General features: G+C 42.1%; 1 protein-coding gene across 1 annotated transcript in view; it reads right to left on the reverse strand.

Moving 5' to 3' along the window:
* The window catches only part of MAP1B (microtubule associated protein 1B), a 76,640-nt gene extending 54,502 nt beyond the window's left edge, over nt 1–22,138 (reverse strand). Inside the window, exons 1-2 of the mRNA XM_068177416.1 lie at nt 21,782–22,138; nt 17,073–17,174 (exon numbers count right to left, since the gene is read on the reverse strand). Coding sequence (XP_068033517.1) covers nt 17,073–17,174; nt 21,782–21,959 — 280 coding nt within the window. The 5' untranslated portion in view covers nt 21,960–22,138. The remainder of the gene's footprint in view (nt 1–17,072; nt 17,175–21,781) is intronic.
* Between the last annotated feature and the right edge of the window lie 1,456 nt (nt 22,139–23,594).

The raw sequence follows: 23,594 nt of genomic DNA on the forward strand, positions 1-23,594 counted from the left end.
GGCACAGTGCTTGCAAATTACTCTACAGCTATGTATACTTACATTTGGGCTTGATAATTTTTAGCCAATGCCTTGACCCATTTCACCTCCTCCCACTATGCTCCGCAGCACTGCAAGGGCAGCAGTACCCAAACCAAACTCCCTCTATCAAACCTAAGTATCAGATAAGAATAGCAAAGCAGAGGAATGCAAATGAAACTAGAGAGAATATATGGTCAGTCAATGGTAACCGTTTTTAATATTCCATTTCCCACCAGAGAGAATTTAATTGTTTCTTAAATGGCTCTAAAACCTCTGAATGAGTAACCCTGTCCAACAGAGCAGACATTTCTTCGAAAAATAAGCTCTGTCATAAATATTGATCTATCACAACCATAGATCATTCTGGAGTCACAGCAATCTCTCCTTTCCTAATTAAAGTGTGCTAATATGAAAATGCAGGCCAGGCCCAAAAGGCACAACAGATCTGAGGGAGTGTGGAAATGCCTAGAAGTTGCAAGCTCTGGGCAGAGAGGCAGAAAGGCACAGGAACTGTGCCTGCATGCTAATGAACTCCACCAGATTGTAATCCATACAGATGCAATTTAAATTCTCTTCCACATCCTCAGCCTCAAATTCTCCTAATTAACCCGCAGCCATGAGATAAGCAACCATGCAGAGGGAGGGGGAGGCTCAACAGAGGTGACAAAAGGCAAAAGACTACTCCTTGCCACTTCTCTTGCCTTGGGATCTGAAGGTTGTGTCAATCATTAAGCCAAACTCAGAGGGCTTATCAAAATGTCATTTACTTGATTTCCCCATGACATTTTAACTTTTACCTTATAAGCATTCCTGGATTTAGACCTGGCAAAAATGTTTTAGCAATCACAAAACACAACTTCCACAACCACATGGCAGCAATTAAAAGCATTTCACTCCCACTTGACAAGAAGCTTTGTTAAAGATGGCAGACAGTATTTCACCAGCTTGGTTTATAGTTTTTGTAGAGACACTCAGCTTCCTACAGAGGTTTAAGTCTAATAGAAGTCAATTTATTTCCAGCTCCATGCAGATTGGCAAGGATACCATAGGAGAGAACTGCTATACTTTATTTCAAGTGGTGTCACAGCAACCCAGCAGTGTTGCGTGTTACTACATGTAGAAACCTGTTACAAACCATAGCTCCCACAGCCATTTCCCTCAAACCCTCTATTGATGGGATCTACAAACTGCAGTTCTTCACAAGCATTCCTAGGATCTACAAACTGCAATTCTTCAACAGCAGTCCAATGCTGTCTTAACACCTAACAGGGTAGATCCAGAGAGACCTGTCTGTTTTCAGTAAAATTCCTCATAATTTACAGTCATTTAAAATGACAATTTGTTGAAGTGTTTTTTAGTAATCACAATAAGACAAACTGCTGTCTATGGTTTTGGGCATTTTCTGGTTTGTTGTTGTTGTTGTTGTTTGGGTTGTGGCTTTTTTTTAATGAGTGGTAACAAAGAGCTGCTTTCAGTAAGCATCGAGAGCCCTGTTACTCCACCACAATTAAATGAGATGAAAAGTATTTGATTGTCCATTTACCAGTATTTGCATATATGAAAAGATTTTGCCCATGCAAATGTATACAGGTGTTGTTTAATAAAAAGATTCTCATGTGTTCTTTTTTTAATACTACTCAGAAATCTGAAGGAGTTACACAATTTCGCAAATGGCTAATCTCAGCTTTCCATCTCTATTACTGTTATTTTCAAATCTATTTCAATGATCCCTTTAGTGTTTACATTTAACATCTGGCTAGTATCTTACTAGCTTACTTGAAGAGAGTTGGTGTCCTCATTTTGAATTTTAATGAAGACCACACTGCATAAATCATGGACATTAGATTCCCTACTGGTACAACTGGCCTTGATGGAAAGCTGAAGCAAGACAAAAAGAATTAAATGCCATTACATTACTGCAATTTAATAATCCAAGTTATGGGTCATCCACAACATCTGAGTATGACTGCCACTTTCAGTCTTTACATAGTTCAGGAGCAAAATTAAGAAGTAAATTTCAGGTCTCTTGATTCATGATATATGATATGTGTTCTACAGTCACTTAGAAAGCTGTGATTTTTGTTTTCCATCTCTGAGAAAGGAAAAATGCCACACTGGGACTTAACTTGTACGAACACTTACAAGTATTTTTAGACAGACAATACTGATTTGCTTTGTCAAATTACCTGCTACTGCACTCCTATATTCCTAACAGAAAGTCATAGCACAGACTGAGACAGGGAAAAAAATTGAGATATACTAAACTTGACAAGGGAGTCAGACTCTACTCGCTTAGGTCTCAGGTCTTTTATTCCATGCTGTGCTCTGAGAGAGAGAGAGAAAGACACTACTCCAGGTCTTATATTGCAGCTTCTAAACAGGAAAAGCTCAGGCCTCTTGGAGATATCAAAAAATATAGAGAATACACGATCTGTCAGGCTGATTTTCTTATCTGTATCTAGAGATGTGTTAATTTATGCACAAATCTAGCTGTGTGTAATGATCTTGCTTTTTTTTTTCCCTGCTAGCTCTGCAAAGTTAATGTTAAGCCTTTTCATAAAATGATCACTATCTGTGGTCTTCAACCTGAGAAAGTTCTTGACCTGAATGAGCTTTTCTTTCATTGACACTGAGATATCTGAAGTTTGCTGAGCTCATTTCACATTGAAGGATTCATCTTTCACAGTCAACAGTGCTTAAGTCTCTGAAATTTAAACTCCCAGAAAGATCTCAGAGAAAAAAAGAAACATATGTCTCAGATTAAGAACTAAGACATAAAAACACTGCAGAAGTATTCACACTGACTTTAGAATGTGATCATTTACTGCACAGCAGTGGGCATGGGCATTGAGAATGCCATCTGCTGGTAAAAGAAGCATGAGGGATCACAATTCGTTGTAAGGCAACTTCCAAAAATGGGAAAGGTTAAGAAACATGATCAGTTGTTTGGTTTTGGTTTGTTTGGTTGTGGGTTTTTTTGTTTGTTTTTTTTCTTTCTTTTTTTTTTTAACTGCTAGTTGAAGGGTTTTTTTTCAACTAACTAGCTTTACCTACCTGCATGATATGATGAATTTTACATAGAAACTTAGGATTTTGAACCAGAAGAGTATTACACCTTTATTTTGCACTGGAAAAGACTGACTTCTGAAAATAGTAATGATCTAAAAGACATCATACATAATAAGAAAATATGAATAGGGCTGAAACACTGAGATTGCTTGTACTTTCTTGTTTTTCTGGAGAGGAAGACATATGAAGACCAGCTGAGGACACTTGGCTCTTCAACCTGGAGAAGGCTAGAGTGAGGGGAGGCCCCAGTGTGGTCTTCAACATCCTTGTGATAGGGAATCAGAGGGATGGGCTCTCATCTCTTCACTCTCATGACAAGTGACAGGACTCAAGGAAGCGACATGAAGCTGAGTCAGGGGAGGTTTACATTGGATATGAAGAAAATGTTTTTCACACAGAGGGTGGCTGGGCACTGGAACAGGCTTCCCAGGGAAGTAGCCACAGCATCAGCCTCATAAAGTTCAAAAAGTTTTTGGACAATGTTCTTGGGCATAAGGTGTGTGTGGCTCCTTGAGTGTCCTATGCAAGGACAGGAGTTGGACTCGGTGATCCTTGTAGCTCCCTTCCAACTCATCAACTTCTATGATTCTGTGATTCTGCTATTTCACAGGATCTCAAAAGTAATTCTCAAGAATTTATGAACTATTTGGTGAGAACATGGAAAGTCTAAATCTCTACAGTAAAAATTGAAAAAAACCAAAAAATCAAACTCAGCAGTGAATCTATTTGCTAGTGTGCCATCACCTAGAGCAAGTGTGATTCCAAGCTTTCTGTGGCCAATTTGTGATTTGATCACAAACAGTGGACAATACCTGTCTGGTAACTCCACTTACAATACAGTGACTGTTGTCACAGGACTACAGCAAGGCAGATCCACAGAAGCCACATCTCTGCTGGTTTCAGAACTTTCTCTGCTGAGTTGAAAACACCTTTTCTTTCTCTTTTTTTTTCCCTCAGTGATAATTGATGAAGTGTTTTATTGTGTCCAGTTCCACAGCCAACAACCAAGTTACCTAAACTATCTAGTAAAAACCAACCGGTCTAACATTGGCCTAGTGTTTCCTGAGAGTGTCCCATCTTTGCAAGCCAGTCAGAAACATGGGGCAGTACATGGGAGTAAGATTTGGTGGGGTTCAGCAAGGACTTTGGTCTAAATTTAATTTGATTATTGCTTAGACTAAGTTAACAATCACTGACAAAGAGGTGTCCATCTGCTCAAAAGAAAAACCAACAAAAAGTTGGAAGGGACAGATGTCCACTCCAACATATTTAATAGCAGAGGGAAGTCAGGAACAAAAAAAAAAAAAAGCCTACAAAACATAATTTGTGAGCAGAGTCATCCCTGACCACAGCTTTTCATAAACTCATCTCTCAGAAAGCACACATTTATTTATTGTCAGCTGCGGTGCAGCCCCAGAAAGGCAGCGCACCTGGAAGGTCCAAAACTGACAAGTTGCCATTCACATTTTACCAATAAGTTTCCACTACTTACTCTGACATATAGAAAGGCTCCAAGAGGAAGAGCATGGGTAAAGGAAGATAAGTGTCATCTTGGATGAACACAAGCTTCTCTCAAGTCTTGAAAACATCTACTAATTTGAAAACAGCATTTCACTCGTTTCAGGAAATAAGGGAATAGAATACAAGGTTTAAAATCAGCTTAAGAAATGAAAAAAAAAAGGAAAATAAGAAAAGTAGTTTTAAATGTTAGTGTCACAGAATAAAGCCTTTGATCTATGCTGTGTCCATGCAAAAACTGCCCTTGCAGGGATACCAAAGCTGACTTTGAAACAAGGCAGTAGAGTGAGACTTTCCTGATGGAACTTTTGAGAGGCCCATCACAGGTGAGATCATTCTTCTTCAAGGGACAGGTCTGGGGCTGCACTCTCCTGGGTGGAGGTACCAGCTCATCTGTGGCTGTCATGCTAGCTCTACAAGGACTGCCTTGCATACCACTCTTTCACTTCCAATTGTGAAAGAAAGATCTTAGGGTGCTCCCTTCTTTTAACATTGTCCCTCGGGGTTTTTTTGTGACTAAAAGTCCAGACATGAAGGCAAAAAGTGTTAAATCTGCCAGGATTGAAATATTGCCCTGAATATAACACGCTGAATACAACACACAACTGCTACCGTCAAGAGCTACCCTGTTTTTAACACAGGGACTGTGTTAACATGGGGACTGTGTTAAAAACTCACTGGATTCTCAGAGCACTCTAGGAATGCATGAGGACACAGGTAATTACATAGATTTCCAGCTGTCTCCCGACACTGCATGAAAACATACTCCAGTTAGGAATGAAAGTCAGAGGAGCATCAACTCTTCAAGTATGTAACATGCTGTATGAAACTCAAAAATGTAGAGACACACAAAATAAAGTGAATCTTTAAGAGTTTTCCAGATTTTCTGCAAGAAGCTGATTCCTTGGCCCAGAATATACATTCAATTTAAAGCAATTTAATTACAAAGGGAGCACACAGCCCATGAAACAGTCCAAAAATGAAAATAATGCCTTTTTAGGTATGCAGGGGTCTAATGAATGGTTGCATTATACTGTTCAAGAGTCTGAACAGTAAGTCTATAATGTTGAGGAAATCTGCTGGCTTGGTGTTCTTAGTCTCCTTCCTCTGATTACTGTCTACAAATGGCTGTGGAGAACCCACAACCCACACCAATTAGCACAACCCAGTAAATGAGCTTCCCCCACTCAACAGCTCCTAACAGATTAATACTTTAAGATCCTGCTATTCATCACAAAACGAGTATGTTGGCAAAATCTCCTTTCACATGATAATCCACTGCTTGACATACAATGACACTATCCCACCGAAGCTGAAGACAAAATGTGATTCTTGTTATAATTACAGGCTTTAATAGGTACAGAGGGTTGTTAGGTGCAAAGCAAGTATTCTCACAAGGGAGTCTTGAAGAATACAGTCGGTGCATCCAAACTATCTAGGCCATTGATATGGTGCTATGATCATAGACTCCCATCTCTACTTTTTAAGTAGTAGGTTTTATTTAGATAGATAGACAGATAAGATACCAGATTGAAACATAAAAAGATTACTGAAACAGTAGACAGGAAGATTAAAATATATAAAATTGCTGGGAAATGGTAAATATACAAAAGCCTAATTAGTATTGAAAAATATTTAAATCTTCCATGTCTAATGAACTTTTAGAATTTGAGTTTTGCAGCTAGTAATACTAGGTTTGAAAAAATCAATAGCACTATATAAATTATTATGAGCAATGTCATTAAATTATTAGTTTGAGACAAGCATTAAGTCCTACCCCAGGAAAATCCTGTGTAGCACCCCATGAACTCTCCCACCTCAGTCAATTCTCAAGTCCTTGGCCCTGGCAACAGCAGTAACTACTCACCATACAGTCAGTTCTACTGGGGAGAAAAACAGTCTCCCATTTGGACTTCTGTGCCACAGCTTCCCCTGTTATCTCCTTTCCCTGTCCTCTCACTGAATTGATATCCCTGGTGGCCACCCCCCTTTCCCTGGAGACCAAACCCCTCCGCCCAGCCCTTGGGTCCACCCCTCACCCCTCCCCCTTTTTAAACTGTTTCCTCCACGTGGTCGCCCTCTTTTACCTTGCTGGATTCCCTTCAGCCAGATGTGATATCCTTCGCTGGAATAAAACCCTGCAAAAAGAGCCTTTCTTGCCTCTATTGCTGAGCCAGCTGCAGTGAGTGTTGAGTGAGGGTCTGACTGCATTGCCTGGAGGTTATCTCAACTTGCTTTTCCACAGGAGAGGCTTGTGGGGGACAGATTTTAGGCAGCAGCAGCAACCACTACTCCAACACCTGCATTTTTAATTGGCATCCAATGTGGGGCAGACCTTGAGACTTTTGAAAGCTTCTCCATTGGATCTCCTCTAGATTCTAAGTCACAGCCACTGTTCCAGTTCCCTGAGAGAAAAACCAGCAATTTTCTGGGGGATTTCTCTGGGGGTGGCCAACAACCCTCGAAGCTTTGAGGACCGGTCTAATTAACAAAACCTCCTCTGAAAGTATATTTTTCTGACACACCGAGGTGGTGAGTATAGCCCGGTGACTGTCACCTTTTTGTATTTTTTTTCCTTTCTTTTATCTCTTAGGAGGCAGAGGGCTTAATGGGGACCAAATTCTCCATTGAGGAGAAAGAAATTTTCTCCCCAAGTTTCTAATCTCCTTCTTAAATATAATGTTAACTTCTCAAAGGGTGATCTCCGGGTTCTTTTTCTCTGGCGCTTCAAGTTCTTTCTGGGTGCTACAGCTGAGTCAGCTCTGTCTGTTGAGTTCTGGGATAATGTAGCAAAAACAATGTATCAACTCCAGACTGAAGGTGATTTTCAGGTTGGCAAGTTCTATCCACTTTTTCACTCCATTTATAAGGTGATTCAAGCTTTGGGAGAGGGTTCTAAAGATTCTAAAAGCTCTGTATCCCTACCTTTGTTTCCCAACCCCCCTGACCCTTCTCCCCCATCCCCCCAGGATAGGTCTGGAGATGGAAACTGCCTAAAACAGGCACAGAAGAGCTACCTGCCTTCTGCCTCCTCCAGTCCCCTCCCATTCCTTTTCCTGACTAGTACTGGCCATGCTAGTCTGGGTTCTTTCCAAACCCTCTCTCCTAAAACCCTCTACCCACGTCTGACCTTGACTGCTATAGAACAAGATGGCGTCGGCCACATGGCCAAATCCTGCATTTTAAGATCTCCCACCCCAGGCACTCATGTTGGTGGCGATGTCTGGGATCCTCCTCCTCCCTTCCATTCCCCCACACTACCTCAGAACCCCATTCCTGCAGCAGGTACCGCTCCCACTCGTGCGGTTTCCACCCTTCCATTCCCCCACACTACCTCAGAACCCCATTCCTGCAGCAGGTACCGCTCCCACTCGTGCGGTTTCCACCCCCATTGCCGCCCCCACGTCGAGTTTCCTCCTGCCAGTGATCCCCCCTCCCCCTGCCGCAGTCCTTCCCCCTGTTGTTGCCCCAATCCCTGAGCTCCCCGCCCTGTGTCGGGTTCCCCCTTCCCCTTGGTTGCTCCTCCCCCCACAGCCGCCCCTTCTTACATTCCAGCCCCTTCATCTGGCTCTCCCATCCCCTCTTCCGACCCTATTCCCCCTCCCTACCCTGTCCCCCCTGCGCAGCAACCAGAGAGCAGATCTCCTAGCCATGGCAGTGCAGACCACCCTAACAGACATTTTCAATCAGGCCAAACTGAGCCATCAGTTTTTCCACCAAAATGTGCCAGCCCTTGTCCAGATGTTTAAAATCACAAGGGAACAGGCAAGAGCAATCGTAGGCTCCTGCCCCAATTGCCAAGAGTTTGCGTTGCCCTCTACGGGGGCCGGGGTTAACCCCTGAGGCCTCGAAAGTTTACCACTGTGGCAAACAGATGTCACACAATATGCACCTTTTGGGAGACTAAAATACATACATGTGTCTATAGATACATTCTCCGGGGCTGTATTCGCATCTGCCCACTCAGGAGAAAAGGCCAAAGATATTGCCAAACACTTTCTTCTAGCATTTTCCACACTAGGCATCCCCCAAGCTATCAAAACAGATAATGGTCCTGCTTACACCTCCAAAAATTTCAAACAGTTCCTAGACCAATGGGGAGTGAAACACACCACTGCCATTCCCCACTCACCAACAGGGCAATCCATTGTAGAGAGAGCTCACCGCACATTCTAGAAAGTCCTTGACCAGCAGCGTGGGGGAGTTGAAACACTATGAAATGTAGAAAGATTATGTAAAGCTCTCTATGTTATCAACTTTTTAAATAATTCCTTCACAAAATTACAAATACTAATGGTCCATTTCCATTAGAAACGTGGGGGAGAGGATATGCTTGCATGTCCACAGAATCTGGCCCCAGGTGTATCCCCTGCAAGAATGTCAAACTGTTCATTGAATCATCAACCGTAGCTCCCAGAGACACTTCCCCAGAACCTCAGAGACAGGAAAGAGACCAAACTTGGGCAGCATGGAGGAAGAGAAAGAAAAAGACTGTATACACAAAGGTCCCTCACAGAAGAAGATGATCCTCTGCTGCTCCTGAAGACAGAAGACTCTCTGTTGAATTTTATTCACTCATTATTTGCAGTTACCACCCCCCCCCCCCTTTTTTTTTTGTTGTTGGCTTTAGCACTTTTTAGTTTGCTACCTGTTATCTCCCCCTGTTTTCCCACCCCTTTTCTACTCAGTAAAACTGAGGGGATAAGAGGGGAAGGTAAGTGGGGTTGTTAAAGTTACACACATCTATTTTCTCAAACGCACAGATCAACTCATCACCCCCAAGCATCCTGTTATGTTTCCCTGTCTAGTTAAGGGCATGCAGAAGTCCATTGGGGAGGTCTTCTTAGTAAGAAAAAAAGGGGGAGTTGTAGCATCTCATGAACTCTCCCACCTCGGTCAATTCCCAGGTCAGTCCTCCTGGGGGAAAAGCAGTCTCCCATTTGGACTTCTGTGCCACAGCTTCCCCTGCATAACTTCCCCTGATTTCTCCTTTCCCTGTCCTCTCACTGAATTGGTATCCCTGGTGGCCACCCCCCTTTCCCTGGAGACCAAACCCCTCTGCCCAGCCCTTGGGTCCACCCCTCACCCCTTCCCCTTCTTAAGCTGTCTCCTCCACATGGTCACCCTCTTTTTTACCTTGCTGGGTTCCCTTCAGCTAGATGTGATATCCTTCGCTGGAATAAAACCCTGCAAAAAGAGCCTTTCTTGCCTCTATTGCTGAGCCAGCTGCAGTGAGTGTTGAGTGAGGGTCTGACTGCATTGCCTGGAGGTTATCCCAACTTGCTTTTCCACAGGAGAGGCTTGTGGGGGACAGATTTTAGGCAGCAGCAGCAACCACTACTCCAACACCTGCATTTTTACTCCTGAAGGCTTGCTTTCTATATCTGTTTAAAGTACTGGCCACATACAAAAGATACATATATTTTTTAAAGTTTTTCCAAGTTCTGTGCAAGTTCTAGAAGAGTGGGAAAACTACAGGACACAGACTGAGCTTAAGAAAGCATGCTGGAGGGCCATATACCCATGACAGGATGTGTGCTGTTTCCAGGCCTAAAGATCGGAAGCAAGACTCCTGTAGTTGGCTTCTCTTAGGGCTCCGTCAAATTCCATCCCCTTTACTTTAAGAAGTTAAACAGTGGTGTCAGCAAAAAAAAAAAAAAAAAATCTGACCGGTACACAAATACTTGCATGCAATATCATGATCAGCAACAAAAGTTAGAGTAGAGGAGGAAGGTGGGGTTTTTAGTTACTAAGGTGGGGGCTGTTTTGAGACTGGTTGGGCATTATTTTGCCTGTGTGAGGTGCTGAGCAATTTTCTTCACTGCTCTAGTTGGTTCAGTTTTGATTGTTTCTTTGGTTTTATCTTCACCTATTGATTCAGCTGTATCTGGACCAGTGAATTTCCTGACTTTTGTTCTTTCCAGTCTCTCAAGTGTGGGGGAGATACTCAATCCACCATAAAGAGCTCACAAGATGTGGGAAAGCTTAGTCATTACTCAGCACCTGGGAGCCAAAGCTGGGATCAGTCTCTTAATCACAAGAGCTACAACTGCCATAACACTGGCCCAGCTCCCAAAGGCAGCCTTCGACAGTGAGGAGTTGACTTCCAGGTTAAAATCTGCATAGATCCTTAGAATCACTCAGAAATTATACAGTCTAATAATATGGCTAATCTTTTGCAAGAGGGTTTTTGTTTTGTTTTGCTTTGGAGGGTTCTTTTGTGAGGTTGATTGCTTGTTTTAAATAACACCCCGAATTTTCCAGAGTTGCAGATGGGCATAAAGTCCCACACATAGCTATGCATGCGACAGGGGCAGAGGGACACAGGACGGTGACTCAGCTCACCATTACAGACAGGCTTTGAAGTACTAAAATACATAAAATTGCAACACCAAAACAATACTGAAATTCACACTAGTTTGTTTATGAATTGGTTATTATTTTAATACAATTTTTTACACTCAATTTTTTATTTTATCAGCAACTGGTTTTGAATCACAAACAGATTTAAATTTGTAAATCCAGGTTACCAGGAGCACTGCTTTTCTTCTCAGCTCTAGGAACAGATTACCACCAGCAACCACAACGCCAAACTAACCATCTTGCCTTTTTGGTGGGACCATCTGGGGAGCTGATGCAAAAACATGCACCTTTCTTACAGAATTATCCAGCTATCTATTTGGGACTGACTGCAGTGCTTAACTTGCCTACTCAGAGGGGCTGTGAGGTACTGTGGAATACTCCTGGCAGTCAGAATCACACAGATTGACAGCCAGCGTGGATGCACCTCTTGTACCTGTCTCTATAAGGCAGATGACAGCTGGAGCACTTGCAAGGTTGAAATCAGTAGCCACAGTGTCAACTCTCATTCTACAGATGGCAGTGGGAGTAAACATGAGCTCCCCATTCCACCCAGTCTGGAGACAGGGAGTGTCTCAACTCTTCTTACTTGGTTCTATTTCTGAATATAGTGGTAGGCAATTCACTTCAAATTAAGTAATATTTTTATCTTTCAAGAAAGAAGATAAAATGTTCACTTTTTTGCTAATTATGGGGTATTTTTGTCTTTGTTCTAACTTCAAAATACTAGATGGTACTTTCTCTAATCCAAAATCCAATTCAATTATTTCAGAGGCCTTTGGATCAAGTCTCTTCTCATTATAAAGTCCAATTAAAACCTTTAATATTTCTCTCAAGTAACTGATAAATTAAATGAGAAAGTAACAAATTCCACAAAGGTAAAGTACGTAAGTCTTAACAAAATTAAGAAAAACAAACATCTGACAAAAGCATTGCACATGACAAAAAGAAATTAGATTTTAAAAGTGGCAATGATATTTTGGTTACATATTTATCATAAATCCATGATAGAAGAGATGAGAGGTAGGTCATCTGTAAATGATACTAGGCAGAGGTCAGAAATAAAATACTGTTGAAATTTTCCGTTTCAGAAATCCCATATAGACAAAATATTACAAAAAAGATTGAGGAATCTAACAAGCAACATATTAAGAATTATAATTCTATCAGATAACCCTTAACAAAGTAATCTTTCTGAGTATACCTGTGAATATAATAAGCATATCAGGTATGCCTAATTTTCATTCTAATAAAGAGGAATGGGTATTCAAATTTCATAAAAATGCTATCATTATTCATATCTTACTTAATCCCGTGCCTTTGGTAGCTGCCTCACACAAGCCAAAACCTGTTCCCATAAAACAGGGGCTATTCTATGACAATTGAACTTGTTGTATTTAATTTTGATACAAGGCATTCAAAATAACCTCTCACTAATTTTGCTGATTCACACTAACAGTTTAACATCAGCAGGTACAGTGTTTTGGCAGCAATGCAAATGCATGCTAATTTTCCTTGAGATCTTTCCTAAAAAAAGCAGAAATGGAAGTCAATGCCAAAATGATTGTCACATAAATGCAACAACTTATGCACTGTAAAAAAGATGATAAAGAGACTTATTAGAACATCTCTAGAATTTTAAATAAGTACTAAGAAAAGAAGGCTTTGATAATTCTTGTATCCAAACACATAGGCTATTCCACTGTAATCCTCTCCTGAACCACCAAAATCCTAGCATCTCCCCACAAAAAGCTCAGGAGCAGTCCAGTGCATATGTTCCCATCAACAACCTCCAACAGGACCCAGGGGCTCCTGGCTTTGTGCTGCTGGGCAGCCCCAAGGCTGCAGCCCTGGACCACTGGCAGCTGCAGGTCACCCTGCAGGGACACCGTTTTCAGCCACTGCAGCATGAGTCAGCTCAATTACCCTTTCAATTCTGCCTCCATTTTCTTTCAATGCGCACTTTGAGACACAAAGCAAGTCTAGTAGCCAACTAAATTAACTTCCCTAAACATATAATGAGCTAAAATGATCCCACTCAGTAGCTACCCCAGCTATCATCACAGCCTCTAAATACCTGAAGAATCCTATTTGTAGCATGTCCCTAAATGTGCATACCAGGCCACCTCAGATCTTAAGCAAAATTAGTTCCTAGGAGGGAGGTTAGGGCACTCCGATAGCACCTGAAAAATCTGGTCTCAACTTCCTGTCTCTTTTCCTTTCCTTTCAAATGATAGTTTTAGCTAAAGTATCTATGTCCTGACTTGAGGAATTTTGATGAAATGCAGTTTTCAAGTAAATCAGCACAAAACCCATGCTGTTAAGGATTTTATTAGTGACCCACAAATTCACATGGCAAGCTACTAGTTGTGATGTTAACTGGTTTTAGGTCTGCTTTGACAAAGGAAATGGGACTATACACCACTTTGTTGAAGTATGGAGCTGTGCACATTGATGACAAAAATTCCCAGATCCAAAAATTCTCCTCAGGTTACAAGCCTGAAACAGTAACTTTTGAAATGGTAACTGTCAGAAGGGAAGTTGTTAAGGCTTTATGGAAAAATGACAGTATCATAAAGCAAAGACTTTTCAGGAAGCCTGAAGGAGGCAAGCCCACTGCTGCTTCTGATGCAGGTAGTTGTCAAGAGGAAATAAAACATGTCTTGCACTTTGCCAAGATCCCCTTTGGCTGCAGGAAGGTTGGCAATAAAATAGTCCTAGGCACAGGTAAGGAAGGACTCACTTAAGTCAGAAGTTGGCATCTGCACTGGCTAATGGGCAACAGGAGACCTCCTGGTACTATTCAGATAGGAAATGCATAGATGTTCTTGATAACCACAGGACAAAGTACAAAGTAGCCACAGTGCATATCTTAAGCAGTATTTATTAGAAGGTTGGGGGTGAACAACTATTTAAATAAAATGGATTATATCTAGACAAAGGCTTGAATATGCACAAATGCAGCAGTTAAGTGTCTCCAGATGGAAACTGACAGATAAAATACAAGTGTACAAGTCTTACAGAAGGGCCCTCAACAGCTTCATCCTACCCCACCCAAAAACATGGTTTTTTGTGACGCTGCTTTATGCAGCTGAAACTTTCTTGTTAATTAAGCAAAGATTGGTAGGTACAGCTGCAATTTCAAATGAGCTCTTTCCAAGACTTGTTCTGCCTCACTACCAGATGCACATTTCCTTTTCCAGCTTGTACATTTTTTGCCTTTTTTTTTTGTTCTTTTCATATTACCATAAGATGGAAGTTATCAATACATAACAAAGAAAACAGAGGCACCACTGGAATACCCCTTTAAAGTCATGTTGCCTGTTGTCATGGCAACCATTTAATTAGTTGTGTTACTCATTTTTCACCAGCATCACCTGGCAGCATCACCTCTCCAAGATCTATTATTATTATGGAGTCTGCTAACTCAGCTGCTTTACAAGGTAGCAGAAAAAATCTGCAGGCATTTCCATTCTGAATCTTATTTTTCAGGAATCACAAATCACTCAAATTGCCCAACAGCTGAATACAATGTGCACAAATACTACCGTAACAACCTATCCCCTTGAAAAGAACACAAAAATAGTCTTGGGATCTAATCATGCTCCCTTCAGTACCAGTATCTACATTGCTATTCACTACACAGGGAGAAGCATCTGACCTTAAATTCTTTACGTGAAAATACACAAATGCTTTGACAAACAATGTCTTACACATCTTTTTTTTGACATCATAGGCGTATGGCATGGGGACAGGATTGGCCCCGTTTCCTCCAAGTTTCCTTTTTCAGAAAGATTGCTGCCCTTCACACTGCTGCTGTCGATATCCTCAAGCTGTTCTGAGAAGCACACAAGCATGCACTGAGCCACCACTGCAATTACCATAATTAAACATGATAATCAAACCGACTCCAGTCAGCCAGGAGTTGGACCTGAGAAAACCAGGAGCCTTCCTCAAGAGTGAACTTTTCCTATATGTAAGCTGCACAGAGACTTCAGACTCAAAGGGCTGAAGAAAAAAGGTTGTTTACTTACATTCCACAGGCAATCCCATCACCTTGGATGAATACTTCCTTTGGCCAAAAGGTCACCTAGCTACCAAATTACATTTCTGAGTTTAGGACCACAAAGGAATACATACTTACAATCATCTCTTTGAAAGTCCACAGTTTTAGTAGTTGAACCCCCAAAATTTAATATTTGGGTGCTGTAACAAAGTAAACATTCTGACATCTTATTGGAATGTGGCAACAAAAAAGCCTTCTCTCTGCCAAACAGCAGAGAGGATACAAAGGAGCCTCATACAAAATTCAACATCAGAGAACAGCAGAAAGAAAGTAAAATAATTCTCTGATGTGTACAGTGGGATTCTGGAGGTACAAATGCACTTCTCCACAAAATTTTAGATGAGAAGTTGATCAAAACAGCTTTATCCCTTGATATTGCCTTATTCAAGTTTCAGGCTCACTTAATGCTTTTTAAACACAGATTTTGGCAGTTTATTGCTTAAAGACTGAACAGTAGTGAAAAACACATTCATTTCTGCTTGTCAGAGATGTTGATGAGTTCCAGTCACATGCAATTAAGCTAGAATTCAACACAATGACAGATTAAACAGCGAAGTCTAGACAAACAAGGGGAAAAAAATCAATCAAAAATACAATTCCCAGAGAAAAATTCCTAAACAATTCTACATTCTTTCTGCTGAAAAAGGAGTGCACAATCTTATTTATTATTTTAATACACGCACTGGTATTAGAATGTATCATCTAAAAGAGGCAGTAAAAATACTAGTCATGCTGTAATATTTTTGCTACAGGAGCAACATAGGATCCTTAGGGTTTTAAAGTAAAACAAAGATATGCCAAAAACGGAATGCACTGCCTTTTGCATTTCTTAAATTCCCTCTCTATATAGCAAAGCAACAAATGTCACTGAGAAGTTGAATTGGCTTCATGACATTTAAAATGAAATGAAAGACAAGTATTGTAGGCCCTAGTTTACATCCAGATAAATAAGGGGCTACATGTCTTTACTCAAAAGTCTTCATGCTGTGGATTGTTTTATTAGTTATGTTGGTTTTCAAACCAGAGGACAAATCATAGAAGTATATAATTTTTTCTTAACCCTGGCAGTGCTTAACTCTCTCTAGATATGGGGAGATACAGGAAAAACTGCTCTAACATATGTTGCAAGAAGGAAAAATTAGGGAGGACATTTTTGTAGATTATTTAAAACCATCAGGTCAATGCTGTCAAGCTAGCAAGGCATCAGGGTCTCTTTGTCAAAAATGTATATCAACTGACCTCAGGAAGTTGATTTAGTAGCATGATACAAAATTTCATAGCCCTTTTTTACCACACATGAGATATGTTTCAGAAGCTGGAATCTTTAACACTTGTCAGTAGTAGGTTGTACTGTATGACAGCACTCAACATGTGTATAGCCACAATGATTTCACCAATCAGAAACCTCTACTCCTTTGAAAAGGTCATATATGTTCATATGAGAAACCTGATTAAATTCATCCATACTCATTCAGCAACGGTATTAAGAGTAGTGAGATTTTAGAAAACTTACCAGACACTTGATTCTCATGAAACCAGAACAAACCCAAATTTTACACTTCACAAAACTGGAAACAAAAGTTTCAATTTATTGAATGAATACTCTTAAGGAAGAATGGGCTTGGAAAAAAGGCAGCAAAAGAGATTTAGTCTCACTGGCCCTATACATTTTTGATTTCTTCATACAAGCCAAAGAAAGTTCCTAGGAGTGAAGGCAGACTCATCATAACTCAGCTTCACATACCAAGAAAGATAACTAAGTTCACATCCTTTGGGAAGAAATACAGGACTTGAGCTGCAGTAATGCAACAGTGACATCAGCTCTGGCTCTGTCCAACTATAGAGCTAACCTTTCCAGTTATTGTTTTGAATGTACACCACCTACCATAATACGCTTCCGTCACTGGACTTCTAGATTGGTGCCACATGAAGAAACTGTTCAATCAAAAGATAAATTTTCTTAACTTTAAGAAGGCCCTAAAACTAATGAGCCAGGAAATTTCAGAGTGTAATTTAGCAGTTCTGTTCTTAAACTCACCTCGAACTTCAGGAGAGAATCGAGCTGAATGGCGAGACACAAAAAGTTTCAGTTCTTGATCCAAGTTGCACTCGACCAAGTTTGTGTCCCATGATCGGATTCCTAAAATTCAAAACACAAAACACATGTAGCTTGACACATGAGCACTGTAAATTTTAACCGAGTACTTTTCTATTTGCATTCAAGCTATTTGCATATTTCTAAATTCCAAGCCCAGCCTAAATTTCTTCCAAGGCACAAAGCTATTTTTCAAAATGCACTCAGAAGAATTCTGACAGGAATCAGAAAAAGACAATCTGCCTTTCAAAGGGTGACCATTCTTTAAGGCCCCAGCTTGAGAACTGCAGTAGTAGCCACTTCACAGTAAGTTACCAATGTCCCTGACATGACTTTAAAATCCTAACATTCAGATTTACAAAAGCAGAAGAGTGAATCACTCAGAGGACATTTCAGTCATGTTGCCCTTTTGAGAAGAAAAAGACAGCATTACCTAGCATGATGCTAATTAATATTTAAATATAAAGTATTAAATTGCTGACTTCTTCATTCAGTATCTTTGAAGCATACCATAATTTAAATTGAAATTTAAATGATCTTTTATTTATGAAGCGTCAGAACTCTGGTTCTGAAATTTGAAAATGCTGTGCTTGATCATTTTTTTTTTAAACCAAACTACACATCTGTTCCCTACTGTTTTTCCCCAGCTACTTAAAAAGTGAACCACTCGACACTTTTATGACCAAAAAATATATTATTCCAAAGTAAATTTTTAAGGACTGAAATTCAACCAGGAAAAAAAGTCATTGCAGCCAACAGACAAGGTTATAGTTTTCTTCCATAAGATTTCAATGAACAATTTGAAAAAAAAGTACAATATACTTCAGATTTTTATATAATTGTGTTTTGAAAAAAATTGAATTATTCTGAAAATTTTCTACTTTTGCAATAATGAGCAGGCGGTAACACTACAAGTCTAGGCACTGCTGCAATTTTGAAAAACAAAATTGCACTCATTTTTTGTCCTAAAAAAAACATCATTACATCTACACAAATGAACTGGCAAACATAAAATAGACTGCTGGTGAGGAAGTGTCTAGTGGCTCCTCCCCACATGACCATGCTTTTGCATGGAATTATTGGATTAGACCACTTTTGGGTTTGACAACAAGATGCCTGAAGAGGTGTGTGTCCAACCCCTCAGAATGAGTCTAGAATTAACACTTCTCTCGGGGTTTCAGGCTGTGGATGTTACTGTCAATGCCACTTCCCATGCTATATGTATTTTCTATTTCAAGGCAGCAGAAATGTCAGAACTTAGTATGGCAGAAGGCATGTTGCAGGGATGAAGCATGAGGAGAAAAGAAGGAATAGCAGAGAAACCAGATCTGCAGTGCTAGTCTCCCATTGCAGCTCTGAGTAGGTTCTCCATGCAAATATGAACATCTGCATTTCAAGAGCCTGAAGCCTCTGCAAGAAGAGTGCATCCAAGTAAAGGTAGTAGCAAGCTTACTGTAACATGCTACCAACAATTAAGTAGCTGCCATTTGAATCTCAAGAAAAAATTGAAAATACAGTGTGTGCCTGTGTGTTCCATAACCACTTGAGAAAAATAACTGAGCTATAACCAGCCACCTCCACTTCCTGACTGACGCATCATTGTTCAGAGGCATAAGCAGCAAGACTCTTCAAGTCTCCTTACTTTGTTTTCTCAGAAAGCACTTGACCATATGGTACATTTTTGGGACAAGTTTTGGCAGACAAAATACATCTAAAGAGGCTTTAATATCTTCCAGGTGTTGGAATATTTGAGAGCAAGAATACCAAGATGATATAATACCATACAAGTAGAACACACATGAAAACAGTAACTATTAAACTGACATTGATAACAAAGCTGAAATACACTGAATGAATGAGTGCTGAACTTCAAGAATCTTGAAGAGAAACAGCTCCCTGGCCTATGACACCAAGCTTGGGCAGAGAAACTAAACGCTTTCTGGAGGTCTCTTAACATGGACTATGATTCATCAACGCTGCTAATGAAAGGACTTGTCCACCATCCCTAGCTCCTTTAGATGCAATCCTAATTTGCTGTAGGAATAAGGCTCCGATTAGATGTAGTCAAGATTGCTCAATCATTGCCTGATTGAGCCAGGCAATGTCCGAAATACAGGACTCAACACAAAATAAATAGGGGAAAAAAAAAAAAAGCCAAGGGGACAAAAGCCTTTATGCCCTATGCACGCAGCAGTCCTAGAAGCTGAAGCTGGAATTTGGGTACACTATCCAAAATATGCAACTGCATGATTCAGCAATCTGGATGCAAAAATTATGCATGTGTATTATAGCAGAGCAAAATGTATTAAATGAATTGTATCACTAAATCAGGTTTTTGGTGGAACAAACATGGAACTAAAATCCAAGGTCAATCCAATGATGGCTTAGCAGTGTGGACGTAACTGCTGTAAACATGGCTGAACTGGAGCTATTTTTTTCTTTCTGCAGTCTTAGGAGTGCAATGCCACTAGACACAGGACTAATAAGACAGCAGGGAGGGCACACCCAGTAGCATCTGCTAAATCAGTGGAAAAAAATCTTGAAGCTTCCTCTTCACTCCCCTCTTCTCTTTTGGTGGACGGTGGGTTGGAGAATTGCCCCCTTAGCAAAGTCACATCCAAAATGTAATTACTGAAAATGCGCCTTGCCTCACCATTCCCTCCCCATGATATATTAAGAAATGACTCTGCATTCCACCAGGTTGCGTAGCATCACACCACTGATGTGTTATCAGCAGATGTTTTCTTTGACACGTTGCTCTGCAGTTTGGCGCATGAATCCACAGTTTTCAGTGATGGTACTCAGGAGATGTACCAGAGAAGACAGTAAGGCAGAGTTATCAAGAATCACAATGCATTTAAAGCTCTATTGAGAATAAAGGGAGCAAGAAGTGTTTTTTTTTTTCCCAGACTACAGCAGATTTTCCAAAGAGAAAAATATTAGCTGAGCAGGCAATTGCCTCACATAGACAAAGCATCAGACTCCCACTGTATTCATCCAGAAAAAATGTACCTAAAAATTTCACCAAGGAGTTTTCTTAGCAGGCAAAAATCTCAATCAGATGGTCTGATACTAGAAACAGCAAGGTGACTTCTAATCCAAAATGATTAATTAAAAGGCAAAACACTCCCTCTGAACACCTAAACCTGTAAGTGGGTGTTATGCTTAGTGTCAGGAGACAGCAGCAACTGAGCTATGCAGCAGCAACTGTACAATAGGAGATTCAAGAAAGGACTGGAGAGCATTTCTTCAGAGGGAGGATATTAGCTGTCTTGAGGGAAGAAATTTTAGCAATTTGCTTTATAACCTTTAACAATTTAATTAAAATGCAGCCAGTTCTCTTCTGACACAACTGAACTGAAAATTAGATAGAGTTAAGGAAGTGTAATACTGAAGAAGCTCTGAATGACAAAGCACCTGCCTCAGTAGCTCTCCCCAAGAGACAATGGTAGCAATAAAGATGAACAGGTTATGATGAAACTTGTTAGCTGAGATGAGGATGCCTTTTACCTCAAACAGTAATGAAAAGGAATTCAGAGAAATAAGCAACTAAAGCAACAATGGTTGAGAAAGCAACAATAGAGACACAGATGAAATCCTAGCTGGACTGCTGAACCACACCTACATGACAAGGCTGCTACCAATTCCTCCTTCAGGGATCTCTTCTTCAGTCTTAACAATGGCAGTTCCAGAAATCTTTGTTTTCAACAGCCCAGAACAAAAAATACATATTATAAAATCAGCTATCAACTGAGTTTAAGCAACTGTAAGGTCCGGCAATAATTTTCTTCATGCGTTATTCCACTAATACCGTTGTTTTTTTGTTTTTGTTTTTTTTTTTTTTTTCCCTCCTCTCCGCATATACACTGCAATCTATTGTATCAGAAACCACAACGAAAACTTATAAAACTGTCATTTCACTTGCAATACCACGGTGCATCGCCGTCTTAAGAAAAGGACAAATAAACGCAGAGTCAGAGGAGCCGCAGTCGGACAATAACGAGGCTGAGCCCTCGGGTAACAGCCTTGTTACTCATATGGGTTTTCTTTATTGGAATATATACGCGTATATAGAACTTGGGTCCTGAAAAATTGTCCAGACGACAGAAAAGTCCCAGTGCCCAAAGTTAGACACAAAGGCGCGGCTGCGCTCCCGCCCGCGCAGCCTCTGCTGCCGAGAGGGAAAACGCCCCGAACCCCGCCGGCTTAGCGTGGCGGTGGGGGACGGGGGACTGAGGGCGGCAGCCCCAGCCCAGCCCATCCAGCCCATCCCCAGCCGCCCTTTGTCCGCCTCGAGCAGCCACCGGGACCGCAGTGCGGACCCTGCCACGCCCACCCGCCGGTGTCTCCGGGCAGACGGGCTTGGCGGCGGGCGCTGCGCTCCCGACCCGGCCCCTCCGCCCAGCGATGGCGGGGAGGGGGCTCGCTGCGGCTTTCCGCAGCCCCGCTCCGCAGCGCCCGCACCCCGCGAGGGAAGATGGGTGGGTGGGCGATTGCAGCGGGACCCCCGGGGAATAAAGAGCCGAAGACCGCGGCACGGCGGGATGCATGTCGGGCGCTATCCCGGCTCCCGGCCGCGCCCAGGGAGGGGCAGGGCGCCGGCGGGGGGTGTCGCGGCGCTGCTTGCGGCGCCCCAGCTCCCGCCGCCTCACCTCGCTCGATATTGGTGATGGCCCGCCGCAGGTGCTCCTCGGTCACCAGCTCACCAATGACCACCAGCAGGTAAAACTTGCTGTCTAGGAAGCGGTGGGAGAGACTGGGCGAGGTGGAGGTCGGGTTGGGGATGCTGCAGGAGGGCTCCGAGTCCACTTCCACCACTACGGTGGCCATCGCCTCCGCCCCGCGGCTCCGGGGCGCTGAGCTCGGCGGCAGCTCCGCGGGCGGCAAGGAGGGAGTGAGGGCGGGTGGGGAGGCGGCGGCGCTTTTATACGGAGACGGTGCAGGGCAGGGACCTGGTGAGGAGGAGGAGGAGGAAGGGGGGGAGCCGGCGCATCCTCCGCGCCGCCGCCGCCTTTCCAGCATCCACAGCTGATGTCATCTGCGGCAAATCCTCCCCGCGGCGGCCCCCGGAAGCAGGAAGGACGCGGGGGGCGAACAACGCCAAGGGGTGCGCCCCGCGCCTGGCTCCCGGCCCGGCCGTGGGACCCCTGGGCCCACTCCCCTCGCGTCCCTTGCTCCCCGTGCCCTTTTGGGGCGTCACCCTGCCGGCCGGTCACCCCGAGGCCCGTCCCTTAAGACAGGGCGATGAGGAGCCGCAGGTGATGGCCTGGCAGACCTGCGGAGCTCATATGGGAAAGCCAGCATCGGAACTCCTGCAGCGCTCCAGAACCGGATGAAAAAGCAGTGTCACTGCCCAAAGCCAGTTGTCCTCTCCTACATCTTGCTGTACCACTGCCACAAAATTTGAGTCATACTGAAAAACACACCCTCACCCAGCAATCTAAATATTCGTGCTTTTTAAATTTAAAAGCAGTTCATTTGATAAATTACTTCACACATAGTCCTTCTGCACGTATTCAATGCCCACGGATATATGACACCAGGAAAGCACTGGTTTTGGACAACATGCTGAAAGCCGTAGTCTTAGCTTATTCAAAGCTGCAGAAATTCAAGGGCTTTGGTAAGTAATGTTGACTGGGCTCAAGCATCTCCAGGGAGCAATGATAGCAGAAAACTTACACCATGTCAGAACCAAAGGTTTCATTTCTTTTCTCATAGATATTAGTATCTACATCCCAATACTCAGTGATAACCATGTCTGAAAAGTGTGTTACTCTCCCCTAACAAGGGATGGAGAAGTAAAATCTGAATGGGATGTTCCTCTCACTTTACTGACATAAGCAAGCCACTCATTTACACTTAAGCCTCTTGTTTATATGGCTCAAGTGATGTGGGATAAATTTCACTGTGACATAGGAAAGAATATAAACTTTTATAGCTTGTTTTTTAAGATAACCCCTTGTCCCTGACTGAGAAGACACTTTCTCTGCCTGCAGCTTCTTACAGTTCTGGGTGTGCAAATTCTCTGCCTACTGCTTAGGAACACAGTGCTTGCCTGGATGAACCAGTATATCAGCCTCGTCTTCTTTGTATTTTGTTCCAGGGCACAGTAGACTAATTCTCATGCATTTCAGGTTATCACTACTAAATTTTTTCTATCTTACTAGCCTAGAGGCTACAGCTTCAACCCACAAAGGTTAGAACAGGATCATTATAAGTGCTGGTCCATAGTGTTGTGTCTGTCTATAGCACCTAGTGGTTTTGATATGAATACTTCCTCTGCATAAATACAGCACTCAGAGTCTTGGCTTACGTAGTGTGGTGTGTTTGGATGTTGCATCCAAAGCAGACTTTTTCTGAGCTGCCGTTATTCTAAAGGTTGTGGAGTGCAGACAAGCGTTTTCACAGCCATGTCAGGCAGCTGAGATGACACAGTGGTAAAGAGCAGCAGTGCTCATTCTTCAC

Source organism: Anomalospiza imberbis, chromosome Z (assembly GCF_031753505.1).
Source record: "Anomalospiza imberbis isolate Cuckoo-Finch-1a 21T00152 chromosome Z, ASM3175350v1, whole genome shotgun sequence".
Lineage (NCBI taxonomy): Eukaryota > Metazoa > Chordata > Aves > Passeriformes > Viduidae > Anomalospiza > Anomalospiza imberbis.